We start from the raw sequence: 15,380 nt of genomic DNA, 5'->3' as shown, positions 1-15,380 counted from the left end.
GGAAATAATCTGACATAAAACACATTTCTTATGAGTAGAATCCCTTGATTCATAAATGGTACATTGAATGACACATTCTGTTAGGAACTCCTTGGGCAATGGATCTAAGGGCTTCTTTGCACTAAAGGTCACCCACTGTACCTGTTCTCCAGTTCTATGATCCACTCTGGTCTCCTTTCTCCTCTTTGTAATACTAGATGGGCACTCTCTCCTTTAGATTCACTACCAAGTTCTAAATTTCAAAAATACAGACTTTCTCAAAATGGGGATGTTCTTGGAGGAAGACCTAGAAAACTGGGAGAAAATAGGTGACGTAGAACAGCAGTGGGCCAAGTTAAAAGGAGCTATTACAAAGGCAACACATTTTTATGTTAGAAAAGTAAACAAAAGTAAGAGGAAAAATAAACCGATCTGGTTCTCAAAAAAAGTGGCTGAAAAAATAAAGACAAAAAGAACAGCATTCAGGAAGTACAAAAAGAGGAACACAGGGAAGAATACCTGATGAAGCTAAGGGAGACAAAAAAAGAAATCAGGAAACCAAAAGGTCATGCAGAAGAAAGGTTTGCCAAAGAGGTCAAATGAGGTGACAAAACATTTTTCAGATATATCAGAGAAAGAATGAAGGCCAGAGGTAGTATAGTAAAACTGAAAGGTGAGAAGGAGCATTATGTGGTGAAAGATGAAGAAATAGCAAAAATATTAAACAAATACTTCAGTTCAGTGTTCACTAAAGAAGATCCTGGAGAAGGACCATTGCTGGTCAACAAGACCATGGATGAGAGCGGGGTAGATGCAACCACATTTACAGAAAAGAATGTATGGGAAGAGCTAGGAAAATTAAAAGTTGACAAGGCCATAGGCCAGATGACATATATCCCAAGATACCGAGGGAGTTCAGAAATGTGATAACAGGTCCACTTAAACACCTGTTCAGTAGATCCCTGGAACTGAGAGTGGTGCCAAAAGATTGAAGAAGAACAGTCATGGTCCTGCTTCACAAGAGTATTATTCTGCTTTTCAGCACTTCAAAGTGGATTATATTCAGATACAATAGGTATTTCTCCATCCTTAAAGAGCTTGCAATCTAAGTTTCTACCTGAGGCAATAGAGGGTACAGTGTATGCCTAAGGTCACAAGGAGCAACAGTGAGATTTGAACACTGGTTCACAGCCTGCTGCTCTAACCACTAGACTACTCTCCACTCTAGTAGCAGACAGGAGGCTGGAAACTACAATTCGATTAGCTTCACCTCGGTAGTAGGAAAAGTAATAGAAATTCTGCTGAAGAAAAGGATAGTGAACTAGCTACAATCCAGTGGGTTGCTAGACTGGAAGCAGCAGGGATTCACCAGGGGAAGGTCCTGTCAAACAAATCTGATTTCTTTGGATTGAGTGACTAAAGAACTAGATTAAGAAAGAGCGCTCGATGTGATTTACTTGAATTTCAGCAAAACTTTCAATACAGTTCTGCATAGAAGGCTCATGAATAAAATGAGAAGTTTGGAAGTGTGTGCCAAGGTGGTGGAGTGGATTAAAAACTGGTTGACTGACAGGGGACAGCATATAATGGTAAATGAAACCTACTCTGAAGAGAGAACAGTGTCAAGTGGAGTGCCACAAGGATTTGTTTGGGATTGGTTCTGTTCAATATCTTTGTAAGCAACACTGCGGAAGTAACAGAAGGAAAATTTGTCTTTTTGCAGATGGTACTAAATCCTCAAAAGAATTGACACACCTGAAGAGTAGAAAGAATGAAAAGTGATTTAAAAAAGCTTAACGAGTGGTTCAAGATTTGGCAGCTGGGATTCAATGCCAAGAAGTGCAGAGTCATGCATCTGGAGTCCAGTAATCCAAAAGAGTTGTATGTAATGGGGAGTGAAAGACTAATATGCATGAACTAGAAGAGGGACCTTGGGATAATAATGTCTGGCAATCTGAAGGCAATGAAGCAATGTGACAAGGCCAGAGGGAAGTTTGGTTGCATAGAGAGGAATAACCAGTAAGAAAAAAGGAGTTGACAATGCCCTTGTTCAGGTCCTTGGTGAGGCCTCATTTGGAGTAATGTGTTCAATTCTGGAGAGCTTATCTCAAAATGGATAGAGACAGGATGGAGGCAGTCCAGAGAAGGGCAACCAAAACTGTTTTGGGTCTGTATCGGAAGACTTATGAGGAGAGACTGAAGGATCTAAATATGTATACTCTGGAAAAGGGAAGGTACAGGGGAATATGATACAAACTTTCAGATACTTAAAAGGTTTTAATGATGCATGAATTTCGAATCTTTTCCATTGGAAAATGTAGTACTAGGGGGTCATGAAATGAAACTCCATGGGGGACAATCAGTTTGTGATTTAACTATACCACACTGAATTATATTGTGTCATTATAAATTTGATCACCTCTCCTGTCATTCCCCTTTACAGATCATTTATAAATATATTAAAAAACATTGGTCCAAGTACAGATCCTTGAGGCACTCCACTGTTTACCTTTCTGAAGGCCCTTGGAGTGAAGCAGCGTCTAAGTGTGCAGCTTAGAGTGGTCAGAGTAGCTAAACCAAAGTCCTTGCTAACTCAAAGGTGGTAGCGAAGCGGAGGCTTGATATACCTGGAGGTACTGATGTCATGCAGTGGGGCCGCCCCCGAGGTTCCCGCCATGATGTGTATTTGAGGATAGGAGATGTGCGCGCTCGCGCCCTAGGAGGCCTCGGGAGTGAGCATGGCGGACTGGAACGCCCATGTTAGGTTGGAGATGCCGAGACCCTCGGCACTAGGCACCAGAGGCAGCCATCTTGCCCAAGGAGAAAGAAAAAGGAAGAAAAGAGGTAAGGCAGAGCGGTCGCAGCTGTCTGCGACCGACGGACGCAACAACCTTGCACTTATCCACATTAAATTTCATCTGCCATCTGGATGCCCAATTTTCTAGTCTCACAAGGTCTTCCTGCAATTTATCACAATCCGCTTGTGATTTAACTACTCTAAATAATTTTGTATCATCTGCAAATTTGATGACCTTACTCATCATATTCCTTTCTCAGATCATTTATAAATATATTGAAAAGCACGGATCCCAGTAAAGATCCCTTAGGCACTCCACTGCCCACCCCACTCACTGAGAAAATTGTCCATTTAATCCTACTCTATGTTTCCTGTCTTTTAACCAGTTTGTAATCCACGTAAAGACATCGCCACCTATCCCATGACTTTTCACTTTTCCTAGAAGCCTCTCATAAGGAACTTTGTCAAATGCCTTCTGAAAATCCAAATACACTGCATCTACCGATTCACCTTTATCTACATGTTTATTAACTCCTTCAAAAAAGTGAAACAGATTTGTGAGGCAAGACTTGCCTTGGGTAAAGCCATGCTGACTTTGTTCCATTAAATCATGCCTTTCTATATGTTCTGTGATTTTGATCTTTAGAACACTTTCCACTATTTTTCCTGGCACTGAAGTCAGGCTAACTGGTGTGTAGATTTCCAGATTGCCCCTGGAGCCTTTTTTAAATATTGGGGTTATATTAGCCACCCTCCAGTCTTTAGTTACAATGGATGATTTTAATGATAAGTTACAAATTTTTACTAATAGATCTGAAATTTCATTTTTGAGTTCCTTCAGAACCTTGGGGTGTATATCATCCGGTCCAGGTGATTTACTACTCTTCAGTTTGTCTATCAGGCCTACCACATCTTCTAGGATTACCGTGATTTGGTTCAGTCCATCTGAATCATTACCCATGAAAACCTTCTCCGGAATAGGTATCTCCCCAATATCCTCTTCAGTAAACACCGAAGCAAAGAAATTGTTTAATCTTTCCGCTATGGCCTTATCTTCTCTAAGTGCCTCTTTAACCCCTCGATCATCTAACAGTCCAGCTGACTCCCTTGCAGGCTTTCTGCTTCGAATATATACAGACATTTCAAAGTATGTTTTTTGCTTGTATTAACACCTGCTTTTCAATTGACAGGGATAATTTTGAATCTTTTAACTAAGGGTTCTTTACTTATAGACACATGGACTACTTTTGCTTTTATTGGAACCTCTCTTTTGGGATGTCCTAACTCTCCTGTTTCGTTAATATCCTTCGAAATACCTCCCTCTGAACCATACGCTGCTGAGCAACTGTTGGCTTTCCCCCATATTCTAGTTTAAAAGCTGTTCTACCCCCTTTTTAAAGATTAGCACCAGGAGCCTGATTCCATCCTGGTTAAGGTAGAGCCCTTGCGGACTTGTCCTTGGGCTGACAGGATAATGCATCAATTGGAGTGCAGGTTCTTGCTACAGAATCACTTCCTGCTACACGAGGACGATGCTCTCTGACCAGATGACCTTCCTCCTCCAAGGCAGCATTAGGGCTGCCAAACTGGAGATGGAACTTGGCTGTTATGTTGCTGAAGGTCTCCTCTATAAACCTTGCTGTCTGCCTCAGCTTCTTCAGGTCTGCCATTCTAGCCTCCAGAGATTGGGCTCTTTCTCTGAAAGCCAGGAGCTCTTTGTACCGGGAGCACACAGACAACTTCATACCAACAGGTAAAAAATCATACATGTGGCATTTGATGCAAAAGACAAGAAGGTCCCCCCCTCCCCCCAGCTGCTGGATTGCTGTCTTCATCTTGATTTTTGTTAGTTCTTAATTAAGTTTGCTAAGGGAATGGAATGAGTAAATTAGAGTCCTTTAAATTTATATCGGGATAATTAAATTCTTGATAAGGGTTGGGGTAAGTGGTTCTATTTGACACTTATCCAGCTATCTTATTTAGCTGGATATGTAGCGCTTTTGAGACTTATCCAGCTACGTGGCAGTAAAGCCTCTACATAGCTAGATAAATTGGATCTTATCCAGCTAACTTGAATATCTATTCATGTTTATTTTTTAAACATCATGAATGTTGCAGGGAGGAATTACATATACATGATACACATAGGTTATAAAATAATGGGGTAGATCTGCATGCAACCATATACACACTTATGTGGGTACACACACAGGTCTTTGAAAGTTGTCCTCTCTGAATACAAAAATGCCCTGGTCAAATCAAAGTGCAACTGTCACACTATTCTCTAAAAGGTGGATTTTTAAATCCGTGCGCAGTTCCCAGTGCGCGCACATGGACGATCTTTTATAACATGCAAGCGTTGATGCACACGTTACAAAATCCACTACCCACAATTTTATATCGGCACAAGCATGTGTACAAGTGCCATCTCGTGCACGTAAGTGGGGGTAATTTAGTAGATGTACGCAGCGACGGACTAGGCCTTTTCCCCGGGTCCCTCCCAGTCTGCTCCAACAAAGGAGCACACTGGGAGGGAACTTTCTAAAACATCTACCTAACACCTTGCCTCCCTTTTCCCCTACTAACCCTGACCCCTAAAATCCCGCTAACTAACCAATTTTATTTTAAATTTACCTGCTCTCCAGAGCAGTAGCAGGTTGCGTGGTCTGGCAGGCTGCCTAATGGCACTGTCCCGGCCCGCCCACACTCAGACGCCGCTCAAATCCTGCCCCCGGCCCGCCCCTTTTTCCAAAACCCATTCCTCTGCATGTAAGGGCAGATACGCGCATGGCTGCGTGTATTTTTTTGCTTTCTTCATTGCAGATTCAACAATTAAGGCCAGATTTTAAAAACCTGGCGCTCCAAAACAGGCCATGCATATATCTGCCCATTTAGGTTTTAAAATCTGGCCTTAATTTTTGAATCTGCAATGAAGAAAGCAAAGAAAATAAAAGCTTGTTCAAATTTGGCGCCAGGAAAAGACCCAAGATTAATAGATACAATAGGAAAAAGAGTTTACCAGGAAGCAACATTGCAATCAACAATTGGTATGCATCATTTGCAGATGATCGAATATTTGTACAATAACCGTGAAAAACTACAGGACGCACAAAGAAAATACCAGAGGATGACTTGAAATTCTTCAATGACATAATGACAAAGACAACAGACTGTGGAAAACAGATGACTCATTCCATTTACGATTCTTTTGATATTGCCCCAAGAATATCATCTACTGTCATAGCAGCAAAGAGATCTGCTTGGCTAAGGGCTTGAGGCCTAAGAGAGGATGTGTATGAAAAGCTAGCAAATACATAATGTACAGGTGACAATTTGTTTGGAAAAAGTGAAAGAAACAGTAGAGGCAATTAAAAAAAAAAAATTTCAGGACAAGATCAGCATAGAGGAAGAGCTAGGCTCATGTGGTTTCATTAGCGCACAGGCCAGCACACAAGGAGGACAGCAGAATGGCTCCCAGTGGTATGTGTGTGTATGTGAGTGAATGAATGAAGGAGAGCCTTGCTGGGGTGAAAGGGTAGGATGTGTATGAATGAGGGCCTTTTTGAGGTGTGGTGTGTATGAATGAGAATCTTATTGGGGTGTGGGAATGTGGTGTGTGTGAATGAGAACCTGACCTAGGGGTGTAGTGTGTGTGAATAGGAACCTGACTGGGGGGGGGGCTATGTGAATGAAAGCCTGACCGGAGTGGGGAGTATGTGAATCCCTTGTGTGCTGGAGAAGACTATAGTGATAGGAGTATACTACTGTCCACCTGGTCAAGATGGTGAGACGGACAGTGAAATGCTAAGAGAAATTAGGGAAGCTAACCAAATTGGTAGTGCGGTAATAATGGGAGATTTCAATTACCCCAATATTGACTGGGTAAACGTATCATCGGGACATGCTAGAGAGATAAAGTTCCTGGACAGTTTTATGGAGCAATTGGTTCAGGAACCGACAAGAGAGGGAGCAATTTTAGATCTAATTCTCAGTGGAACACAGGATTTGGTGAGAGAGGTAACGGTGGTGGGGCCGCTTGGCAACAGTGATCATAATATGATCAAATTTGAATTAATGACTGGAAGGGGAACAGTAAGCAAATCCATGGCTCTCGTGCTAAACTTTCAAAAGGGAAACTTTGATAAAATGAGAAAAATAGTTAGAAAAAAACTGAAAGGAGCAGCTACAAAGGTAAAAAGTGTGCAAGAGGCGTGGTTATTGTGCTACGTGCGCCAGCCGTGGCAGACCCGCGACTCGGCCCCCTCACCTCTATCAAAGTGATCCAGCACCTGGTCCCTCATCTCTGGCGGCTTTTGGCCACCGGCTCTGTCCTCGGGCTGCCCCTGGGGCCTCCGGCTCTGCTATAGTTCCTGATGCTCCGCGGAGAAACGCCATCCCAACGCTGAGCTCCTCCCTAGGCGCGCGTGTGCACAAGCAGATCCTTTAATAGGGCCCATGGTGGGAACCTGGCCTCGGCCCCGGATGATGACGTCGGCTAAGCTCCGGTATATAAGGCCGGGCTCCATTCTCTCAAATTGCCTTTGCAACAGGTCCCCTCGATAGTCGAGTGCTCGTTGTTTCTTTTGTGTGACTGGGTGAGTGTGTGTGTATGTGTGTAAGGATAAAGTTTGTATAGCTCCCCATCCTTCAATCCACCCCAGTCTCAGAGTGACTGGAAATTGAAATATCCCAGGTTTGAAGAATGGGAAATTTCAAAAGTCCTTCTTAGTTTCATTATTAGATGTTGTCTGATATATCTGCTGTTTTGAAATATTATATTGGTATTTTGGGACATTTTATAAACATTTTTATGAGGTTTTAATTACTGGATGTTCTATTCATCAGTTTTTAAATATTTATTTGTTTTATTAGTATGGTTTTATTTTATGATCAGTGTTTTATATTTCTTTATTTTTTGTTTGTTAGTTTCTTATTTTGCCTTAAGTAAGGTCTGTCTTTGTTCTGTATGTGTGATCGAGGTGAGAGATTTTACCAGTGTATAATTTCTGTGTAGGGGTCTATAGCAGTCTGTCTTGTTCTGTTTTCAATAGGAGTGTATTGGTCTTCTAAGACCTAATGTAATATTTGCAGTACTACTCTTTCCTGTGTAGGATTGTTACTGTTTGAGTCCTAGGAGTTAGTGTTGTTTTGGTATGGCAGATTTGTCTCGGGGTAAACTGTATTCTTGGCAAGCTGTGTTTCATTTTTATTGGATCTATGCAAGTATTATCCAAAAATATTGTATGTGAGCTATTGAGACAATGTAGGACATCTGAAGGAAGGAATTTTAAAAGCTTTTGTGTTAAATATTTTAGGTACATGTATTTTTTTAATTTACAGGTGCTTTAGGCAGCTTGGCTTATAGTGTTTTCTAAGTAGGAGGTATACTGGTGTTTTAGAGCCTGATGTGATATTTGCAGTGTTGCTTTTTTGTAGGTAGGGTGGTTACTGTTTGAGAGCTGACAATTAATGATGTTTTTCATATGGGAGATTTACTATATGGTAATTGTTTATTTATGGCTTTCTGAGGGTCAAGCCCATGTTACATTAAGCGGTTACAACAGGCCTAATGCCATATGGGTTCCAAGTGTCTTTTGTCTCTAGGGGAGAGAGGGTGAAGGGATGAGGCTGCTGTAGACCGGGGATGAATGGGGGGAGGGCAGGTGAGCGAGACTGAATCCCCTGCTATAAATGTCACTGCACATCACTGTTTACCTGTAACAAGTGTTCTTCATGAACATGCTGAAGACACAGAAGACTGGACAAGGCTGAGGACACGAAAGGCTGGATGAGGCCGAAGACGAGGGTAAGACAAGGCTGAAGATGGAGTCTGAAGCAGCAACGCACACTACCAGAAGATAGTCAACCCGGTGCTGAGGCACCTTGTATTGCACAGCTGGGGGTTTAACTACCCAGCCATATGATGTCATCAGGAAGTGCTGGCGAGCTGGTTTCCAACCATGAGGCTTTAAGTGCTAGCACACACACACCTACAGGTAGATTTTAAAAGCATTACACCCACAAAAACAGAGAGTTTTTGAACACCAGAGGGAGAGAGAATCTGACACTCTATATCTCCCACTGTAAGAGGAGCACTTTCAACTCAGGATGGGTTTTGGGGCAGGGGCGATGTTACATTGGTCTGCCTAAGGTACAAGGGTCGGTAGACCCTTCTAATACCGCCCCCCAAAAAAAAATCCAGCCTGAGTTAATAGTGCCTCTCTTACAGTAGGAAATATAGAGTGTCAGATTGTCCCTCTAATAGAGTCTCTCTCTCATCATTTGTGTAAGCACGTTAAAATATGGATATTTTAAATAATATGCATGTATTCACATGCACGCTATAAAATTAAATGTATCTTTGCTCCTTTTAAAATGTACCTGCTAGCGAGCAACAGGGATAGGAGGATAGTGGTGTGTTTGGAGGCTGCAGGAGCTGCTTCAGCATTGGGCTGAGTGAGCTGGCTTGCAGCCTGTCTCGTGAGTTGGCAAACGTAACACTCGGGATGCAATGAAAAACCCATAAGCAACTTTTACTGAAATAACGGCTTCTCTGAAACAAAGTGGTGTGGGTGTTTCAGCATGTACAATAAGGAAAAACTTGAACAAAAATGGGCTGAATGGTAGAGTTGCCAGAAAAAAGGCATTGCTACACCAATGCCACAAAACAGCCCGCTTACATTACTCCAAACAGCACCTAGAGAAGCCTCAAAACGTCTGGAACAAAATTATTTGGAGTGATGAGACCAAAATTGAACTTTATGGTCACAACCATAAATGCTATGCTTGGAGAGGAGTCTACAAGTGTTATGACTTCGCTGCCCGTTGGTCTTCCCGCGAGCAGGCTCACTCACCCCATGCTGCTCCTGTCCCCGACGTGGCATGGACGCCGCCGTCGGGCCTGCACTACGCTGCTGGAGCCGCGACCTGAAGTTCTTCATGTGGTCCGGAGGCCACCCTGGATGTCTTCTTCACCGCGGCTGGAGCCGCGGACTTTCCTGCCCTCCATTGCAGCCAGATACCGCCGCTGACGTCTCTTCACCTTTGCGGCGCTAAGGCCGCAGCCCCGGGCTGGGGTAGCGGCTGGAGCCGCCTCTGGGGCCTCCTGCAGCGGCTGGAGCCGCTGCCGACGTCAGAGCCTGCATCCAGGCTCGGTCCTGACTCTCTCTGCCTTGTGCGTCGGTGCAGGCCGCTGTCCGCGGTCCTGCACAGCTTCCTGCTTCCCTTAGGTGCCGGCGCGAGCCTCTCTTCAAGATTTAAAGGGCCAGGCACAGGAAGTGTGCTGGCCCCACCTGTTATTGGACTTCCTGCTTTAGCCCTATAAAGGGCTGCTTCGTCAGTCTGTTCTTGGCCTTGCATCGTGATGACTTCCCTCTGGAGGCTCCTGCCTGCCCAGCCTTGTAAGGTCTTCTGTCTTCGTGGAGCTCCTCGTCTCGTCTGCCTTCTACCACGTCTTCATGTTCCGCCTGAGGTCCCGGTCCATGTTGTGATGTCTCGCTATGTTCCTCCACGTCCTGATGTGTGTTCCTGCGTCTCGTCTTCCACGCTCCTGAGACTTCTGGTCCTGTGGCCCGGACTCCCTCGGACGATGTCTTTCACGGGTTGGAGTGGCCTGCAGGTGGACTGGTGTCCTGCGCTCTCGAGCCGACATGTCCTGGATCTTTCCTGCGCTGTCCCATTCTCCTCGTGGTCCATGACCAGCCTGCCTGGGCTGTGTAGGGCACGCAGTGGGACAGAGTGGTCCGCGACTCAGTCCCGCGGGTGGCCTGAGTAGGGCGCCCTGAGAGAAAGTGCCAATGTCCAAGCCTTGTGTTTTGCCTATTTGGATGTCAAGTTCTTCGTCATGGATGCCGTTGCATCAGCCATGTGTCTTCGTCATGGATGCCGTTGCATCAATCCTCTGTCTTCGTCCAAGGATGCCGTTGCATCAACCCCGTGTCTTCGTCCAAGGATGCCGTTGCATTAATCCAGTGTCTTCATCTAGATGCCGTCGCATCAATCAGTGTCATGTCTTTGTGTCAAGGCCGTCTGCCCTCAACCTCAGGCCAGGCCTGCTGCTCCATGCTGTTCGCAGCAGGTCCGAAAGGGCTCGGAATGGTCAGAGGACCATTCAACTTCCAACATCCTCGGATGTTGGCCTTGGGAGCTTGCCGGCCTGGCAGAGGGTAAGACCGTCAGCCATGCGGAGCCACTGTCAACCCTCGGCTCGGCCCTGAAGGTCTGGGCCCGGGCTGAGGCCCAAGGGCACACTAAAACCACCCGTTCTCAACAGAATGCAAGGCCTTTCGAGGCCGCTCTCAACAACAAGGCCTATGAAGAGAAGCACAACATCCCTATTGTGAAGTATGGAGATGGATATCTGCTGTTTTGGTGGGGTGTGAGCTACAGCGGCACATTCTGTCATCAGTCAAAACTGACGACAGGATGAATGTAGCTTCTTATCAGAATACTGGAGGAGAATTTGTATTCCTCAGCCAGAAAGCTGCACATGGGGCACACTTGGACTTTCCAACATGACATGTTGCCTGAAGACCTAGGGTCGCGTGCGTGCACTCTGATTGAAGTACCAGCAAGAGCGCGAACCTCAGGGGCTTCCGCCTGAGATGACGTCATCTGCTTCCAATATTTAAAGGTCTCTATTTTCACTATCTAACTGAGTTAGCAAGGGGTTGGGTATGGGAATGTGTCTCGCTACCTACGGACTACTCCCCCCAAGCTACTCTACCTCCTCGGACTTACCAGAGGTACCCACTCCTCGGGGGCCTTGCTCTTTTTTCTTTACTTTCAGATTACAGATAGGAACCAGTACTCGCTCCTCGAGGGCCCATGTTCCTGGTCACTCTGAAAATTCTCTACTGCTTGGAAGCTATCGCTGCTACAAACAATTGTGAATAACCATCGCTCTCTCAGAGCTTTCCCTGGAACCAGGAACTCGCTCCTCGAAGGCCTAAACCATTCCAGCACCTGAGCTTCCTTGAGACCTTATGTGAGTTTTGTCATCTCGTTCTGTTCATCAACTCTGCCTACTCTGCCTATTCACTTTCTACAGTTTCTCAACAGCTCAGCCATCCTGGATCGCTGTTCCAGTACCTGAGGGACTATAGCCATGCTGGGCATATCAGATCACTACTGCCACCTCTGGTGGTTTCAAAACCTGTTTAATAAAAGAACTAATGTGTGTCTGTCTCCATACTCAAGCCTAGCCGGTGGTCCTTCTCAGGATATCCTCCCGGGGGCATGGTCATCTGCCACCAGCCCAGGGATCCACCCACAACTATATCAGATTGCTGACTCCTCCTTCTTTAGGAGCCAATAAGAACAGATTGCTACTCCGCAGTCTAACTAACAGCAGATTTATTACAGGCATGGAGCCAGCAGCATTCCAGGAGGCAGAGTCTGGTCCCCCAGGAGGGTGTGGACCCGAATGACAGACTGGGAAGCAAAGTTAGGTCCCCAGGAGGGAATTGACCTCAGTGTTGGCACGGACCTTTCAGTGGAGCGGAAGTGGCGCACAAGAGATGGCAGCGGTTTAGATACAATGGACCCCCCCCCCCACCCCAGGCCAACACTGCCCACCAGCCCAGTTGCATCTTTTCACATGGGTGAGATTTTGGATAAGAAAGGGGAAGGATAATAATAATAATTGACTAAGCAGGAACACAAGAGGTCCCTTCTATTCTATTTGATGGTATACTGAGGGAGTCAGAACCCCAAATTACCAAATATGAAATGTTCTTGCTATCTTGCTGAAATGTAAATAGTTGCATGGCCTGAGACTACTAACTGTTGCGACCATCGCTGCTCGACGTCCTCACTCCGCCCTCTTTACCTCTGTGGCGACTCCCTCCGGGTCTGATGGACGGCTGGCTGCCGCGGCGTCTCTATGCCGTCTCAACTCCGGCGTCCCCAGACCAGCTCGATGTTGCAGATCTGCCATGTTGCCTGAAGACCTAGGGCGTGCGCGTGCGCTCTGATTGAAGTACCAGCAAGAGCGCGAATCTCAGGGGCTTCCGCCTGAGATGATGTCATCCGCTTCCAATATTTAAAGGTCTCTATTTCGCCATCTAACTGAGTTAGCAAGGGCGGGGGATTGCTTCGGCTACACCTCCCAAGCTACTCTGCTTCCTCGGACTTACCAGAGGTACCCGCTCCTCGGGGGTCTCGCTCTTTTCTTTATTTTCAGATTACAGACAGGAACCGGTATTCGCTCCTCGAGGGCCCATGTTCCTGGACACTCTGAAGATTCTCTACTGCTTGGAAGCTATCGCTGCTACAAACAATTGTGAGTTACCATAGCTCTCTCAGAGCTTTCCCTGGTACCAGGTACTCGCTCCTCGAGGACCTAAACCTTTCCAGCTCCTGAGCTTCCTTGAGACCTTATGTGAGTTTTGTCATCTAGTTCTGTTCATGAACTCTGCCTACTCTGTCTACTCACTTTCTACAGTTTCTCAACAGCTCAGCCATCCTGGAATCCTGTTCCAGTACCTGAGGGACTACAGCCGTGCGGGGCATATCTGCTCATTACTGCCACCTCTGGTGGTTTCAAAAACCTGTTTAATAAAAGAACTAATATGTGTCTGTCTCCATACTCAAGCCTAGCTGGTGGCCCCTCTCGGGATATCCTCCCGGAAGCGTGATCATCTGCCACCGGCCCAGGGATCCACACACAACTATATCAGATTCATTACAGATTGCTACTCCTTAGCAAGATGATATCTGAGACTCTACAAGATTGCTGACTCCTCCTTCTTTAGAAGCCATTACAACAGATTGCTAACTCACAGTTCTATTACAGAGCTTTCTTAACAGATTATTAACTCCTATCTGATTGCTCCTCCCACCAGATAGTGGTTTCACAACACTAACCACGAGTAGATAAATGTACTGTTTGACATCCTATCAGCCATATTCATGTAGAAATGTACATATTTATATAGTCTAATAAACCTGTATATATTTGTACATACTGCCACCCTTGTTCACAGTCCCATTTGTTTTCCTGGGGTGAAGGGAGGGAAATCCCACCCACTAACACCTACTTCCCTAGGTGGGGGCACCAGGTGCAAAATACATGAGGACCGACAGAGTCTGCCCTAGGGGAGCTCCTTCCAGGTCAGTCCCAGACCCAGGAACATCCCACAAGGCAAGCGGTCAAGGAGGTGATACACCAATTAGTGTATCAGATCACCTAGTCCATTTGTAGAACATCAACCCCCTCCTGGTTCTTCAGCCTCAACTGCCTCCATTTCACCCAAACTCCTCACCCAGTCAGTATTTCACATTTAAGATTTTTACTATCACTTACCCCAAATATAGAGCAGGTGTACATATTAGGGATGTGTATTCGTTTTAGACAAAATTTTAAATAAAGACAATATTTCCTATTTCGTCGTGGATTGGGGATCCCCGAAAATGATGGGAAAACCCCACGAAATTTCATGTGGTTTTATCATTTTGGGGGGGGAGAAAGGGCACACAGAAAAAAACCCCCAAACCCACCCTAACCCTTCAGATCTAATTATTTACAATCCCCTACTCTCCCGACCCCCCCCCCAAAACTTGCCTAAAGTCCCTGGTGGTCCAGCGGGGGTGCCAGGAGCAATGTCCCTCTCTCGGGCCGTCTAAAAGTAAAATGGAAGTCAACAAATCCCTTAAAATATTAAAATAAGAACCTGCTACAGTGAATTTACCTGCCTCCGAAAACAATCACAGGAGTATTCTTGGCATGGTACTGTGCTTTAATATCTTTTATAAGCAAAGCATAATCAGCCAGAGCTTGCTCCACAGAAAGCAGACCAATGTTTTCTCTCTCTGATGACCTATTCTCATATAGAAGTGATTTGCCATAATATCTCTGAAAAATAGGTAAGATCATCCAACTATTTAAAATGGTCAACCTCCACATTCTAGCAAATAAAAAATATATATTATTTTTTACCTAAACCCCATTAAGTTGCATTTTTTTCTGTATATCATTGCAGATTACAAATTACTTTTGGAACAGAAACTGTGTCCTGTAGGTTCTACCTTCTCCGGAGTCTGCAACATCACAGTCTTGTCCATGGTAGGGAACTATGTGGAGAGGGAAAGGGGACTGGTTATTGAAGATCTGTATTTGTAAAGAAATTGTCTCCTGTAGGTTCAGCCTTCTCCTACTGCTTCCTTCCATTTTTGATGTGACAAAACATCTATGCAGTCGCAAGGCTCACAAATTCCTCCATAAGGTAACAGAATTATAGTATGTATCATAAACTATTCAGGTCTTTTGGTCTAGAGTAACAAAGACATGCTGAGCTGTTCTAAGTAAGGCACCTTGTATATAAAGTCATATAGCATGGAAAGTTTTGTAAGTTATTGTGATGTTACAGACAATGAAATTCTAGTGCCGCCAGAGGCAGGAAAAGAAGGCTAAATCTAAAGAAGACAGTTTCTATTACATACAATATATCAATTTTCATTAATCAGTTTCAGAATTTATAGAAAGGAAATGTCAAAAAGTATGTTATGGGGGTTAGGTAACATATTTGTTAAAATGTGCTATCTTTTTGTATTTGGCATTCAATAAAGAACATTCTAAATAAGACCATAAAGCAGGAACAACCAA

The 15,380-nt window shown here is 44.8% G+C and overlaps 1 protein-coding gene across 8 annotated transcripts in view; it reads right to left on the bottom strand.

The window, feature by feature from the left end:
• Positions 1 to 15,380, bottom strand: part of DPP7 (dipeptidyl peptidase 7) — a 213,262-nt gene that overhangs the window by 163,067 nt on the left and 34,815 nt on the right. For 7 of the 8 annotated variants that reach the window (XR_003858160.1, XR_003858161.1, XM_029612202.1 and 4 more), the window contains exons 4-5: positions 14,804 to 14,848; positions 14,467 to 14,630 (exon numbers count right to left, since the gene is read on the bottom strand). Coding sequence is in view for 6 of the 8 variants with exons in the window: in XM_029612202.1 (XP_029468062.1) it covers positions 14,467 to 14,630; positions 14,804 to 14,848 (209 nt within the window). In the remaining 2 variants the exon portion in view is untranslated. The remainder of the gene's footprint in view (positions 1 to 14,466; positions 14,631 to 14,803; positions 14,849 to 15,380) is intronic. The other variant, XM_029612204.1, reaches the window with a different exon arrangement.

The sequence above is a fragment of the Rhinatrema bivittatum genome, chromosome 8, assembly GCF_901001135.1.
Source record: "Rhinatrema bivittatum chromosome 8, aRhiBiv1.1, whole genome shotgun sequence".
In the NCBI taxonomy this organism is placed as follows: domain Eukaryota; kingdom Metazoa; phylum Chordata; class Amphibia; order Gymnophiona; family Rhinatrematidae; genus Rhinatrema; species Rhinatrema bivittatum.
Note: the sequence above shows the minus strand (reverse complement) of the source record. Positions and strands in the feature narration are given on the sequence as shown.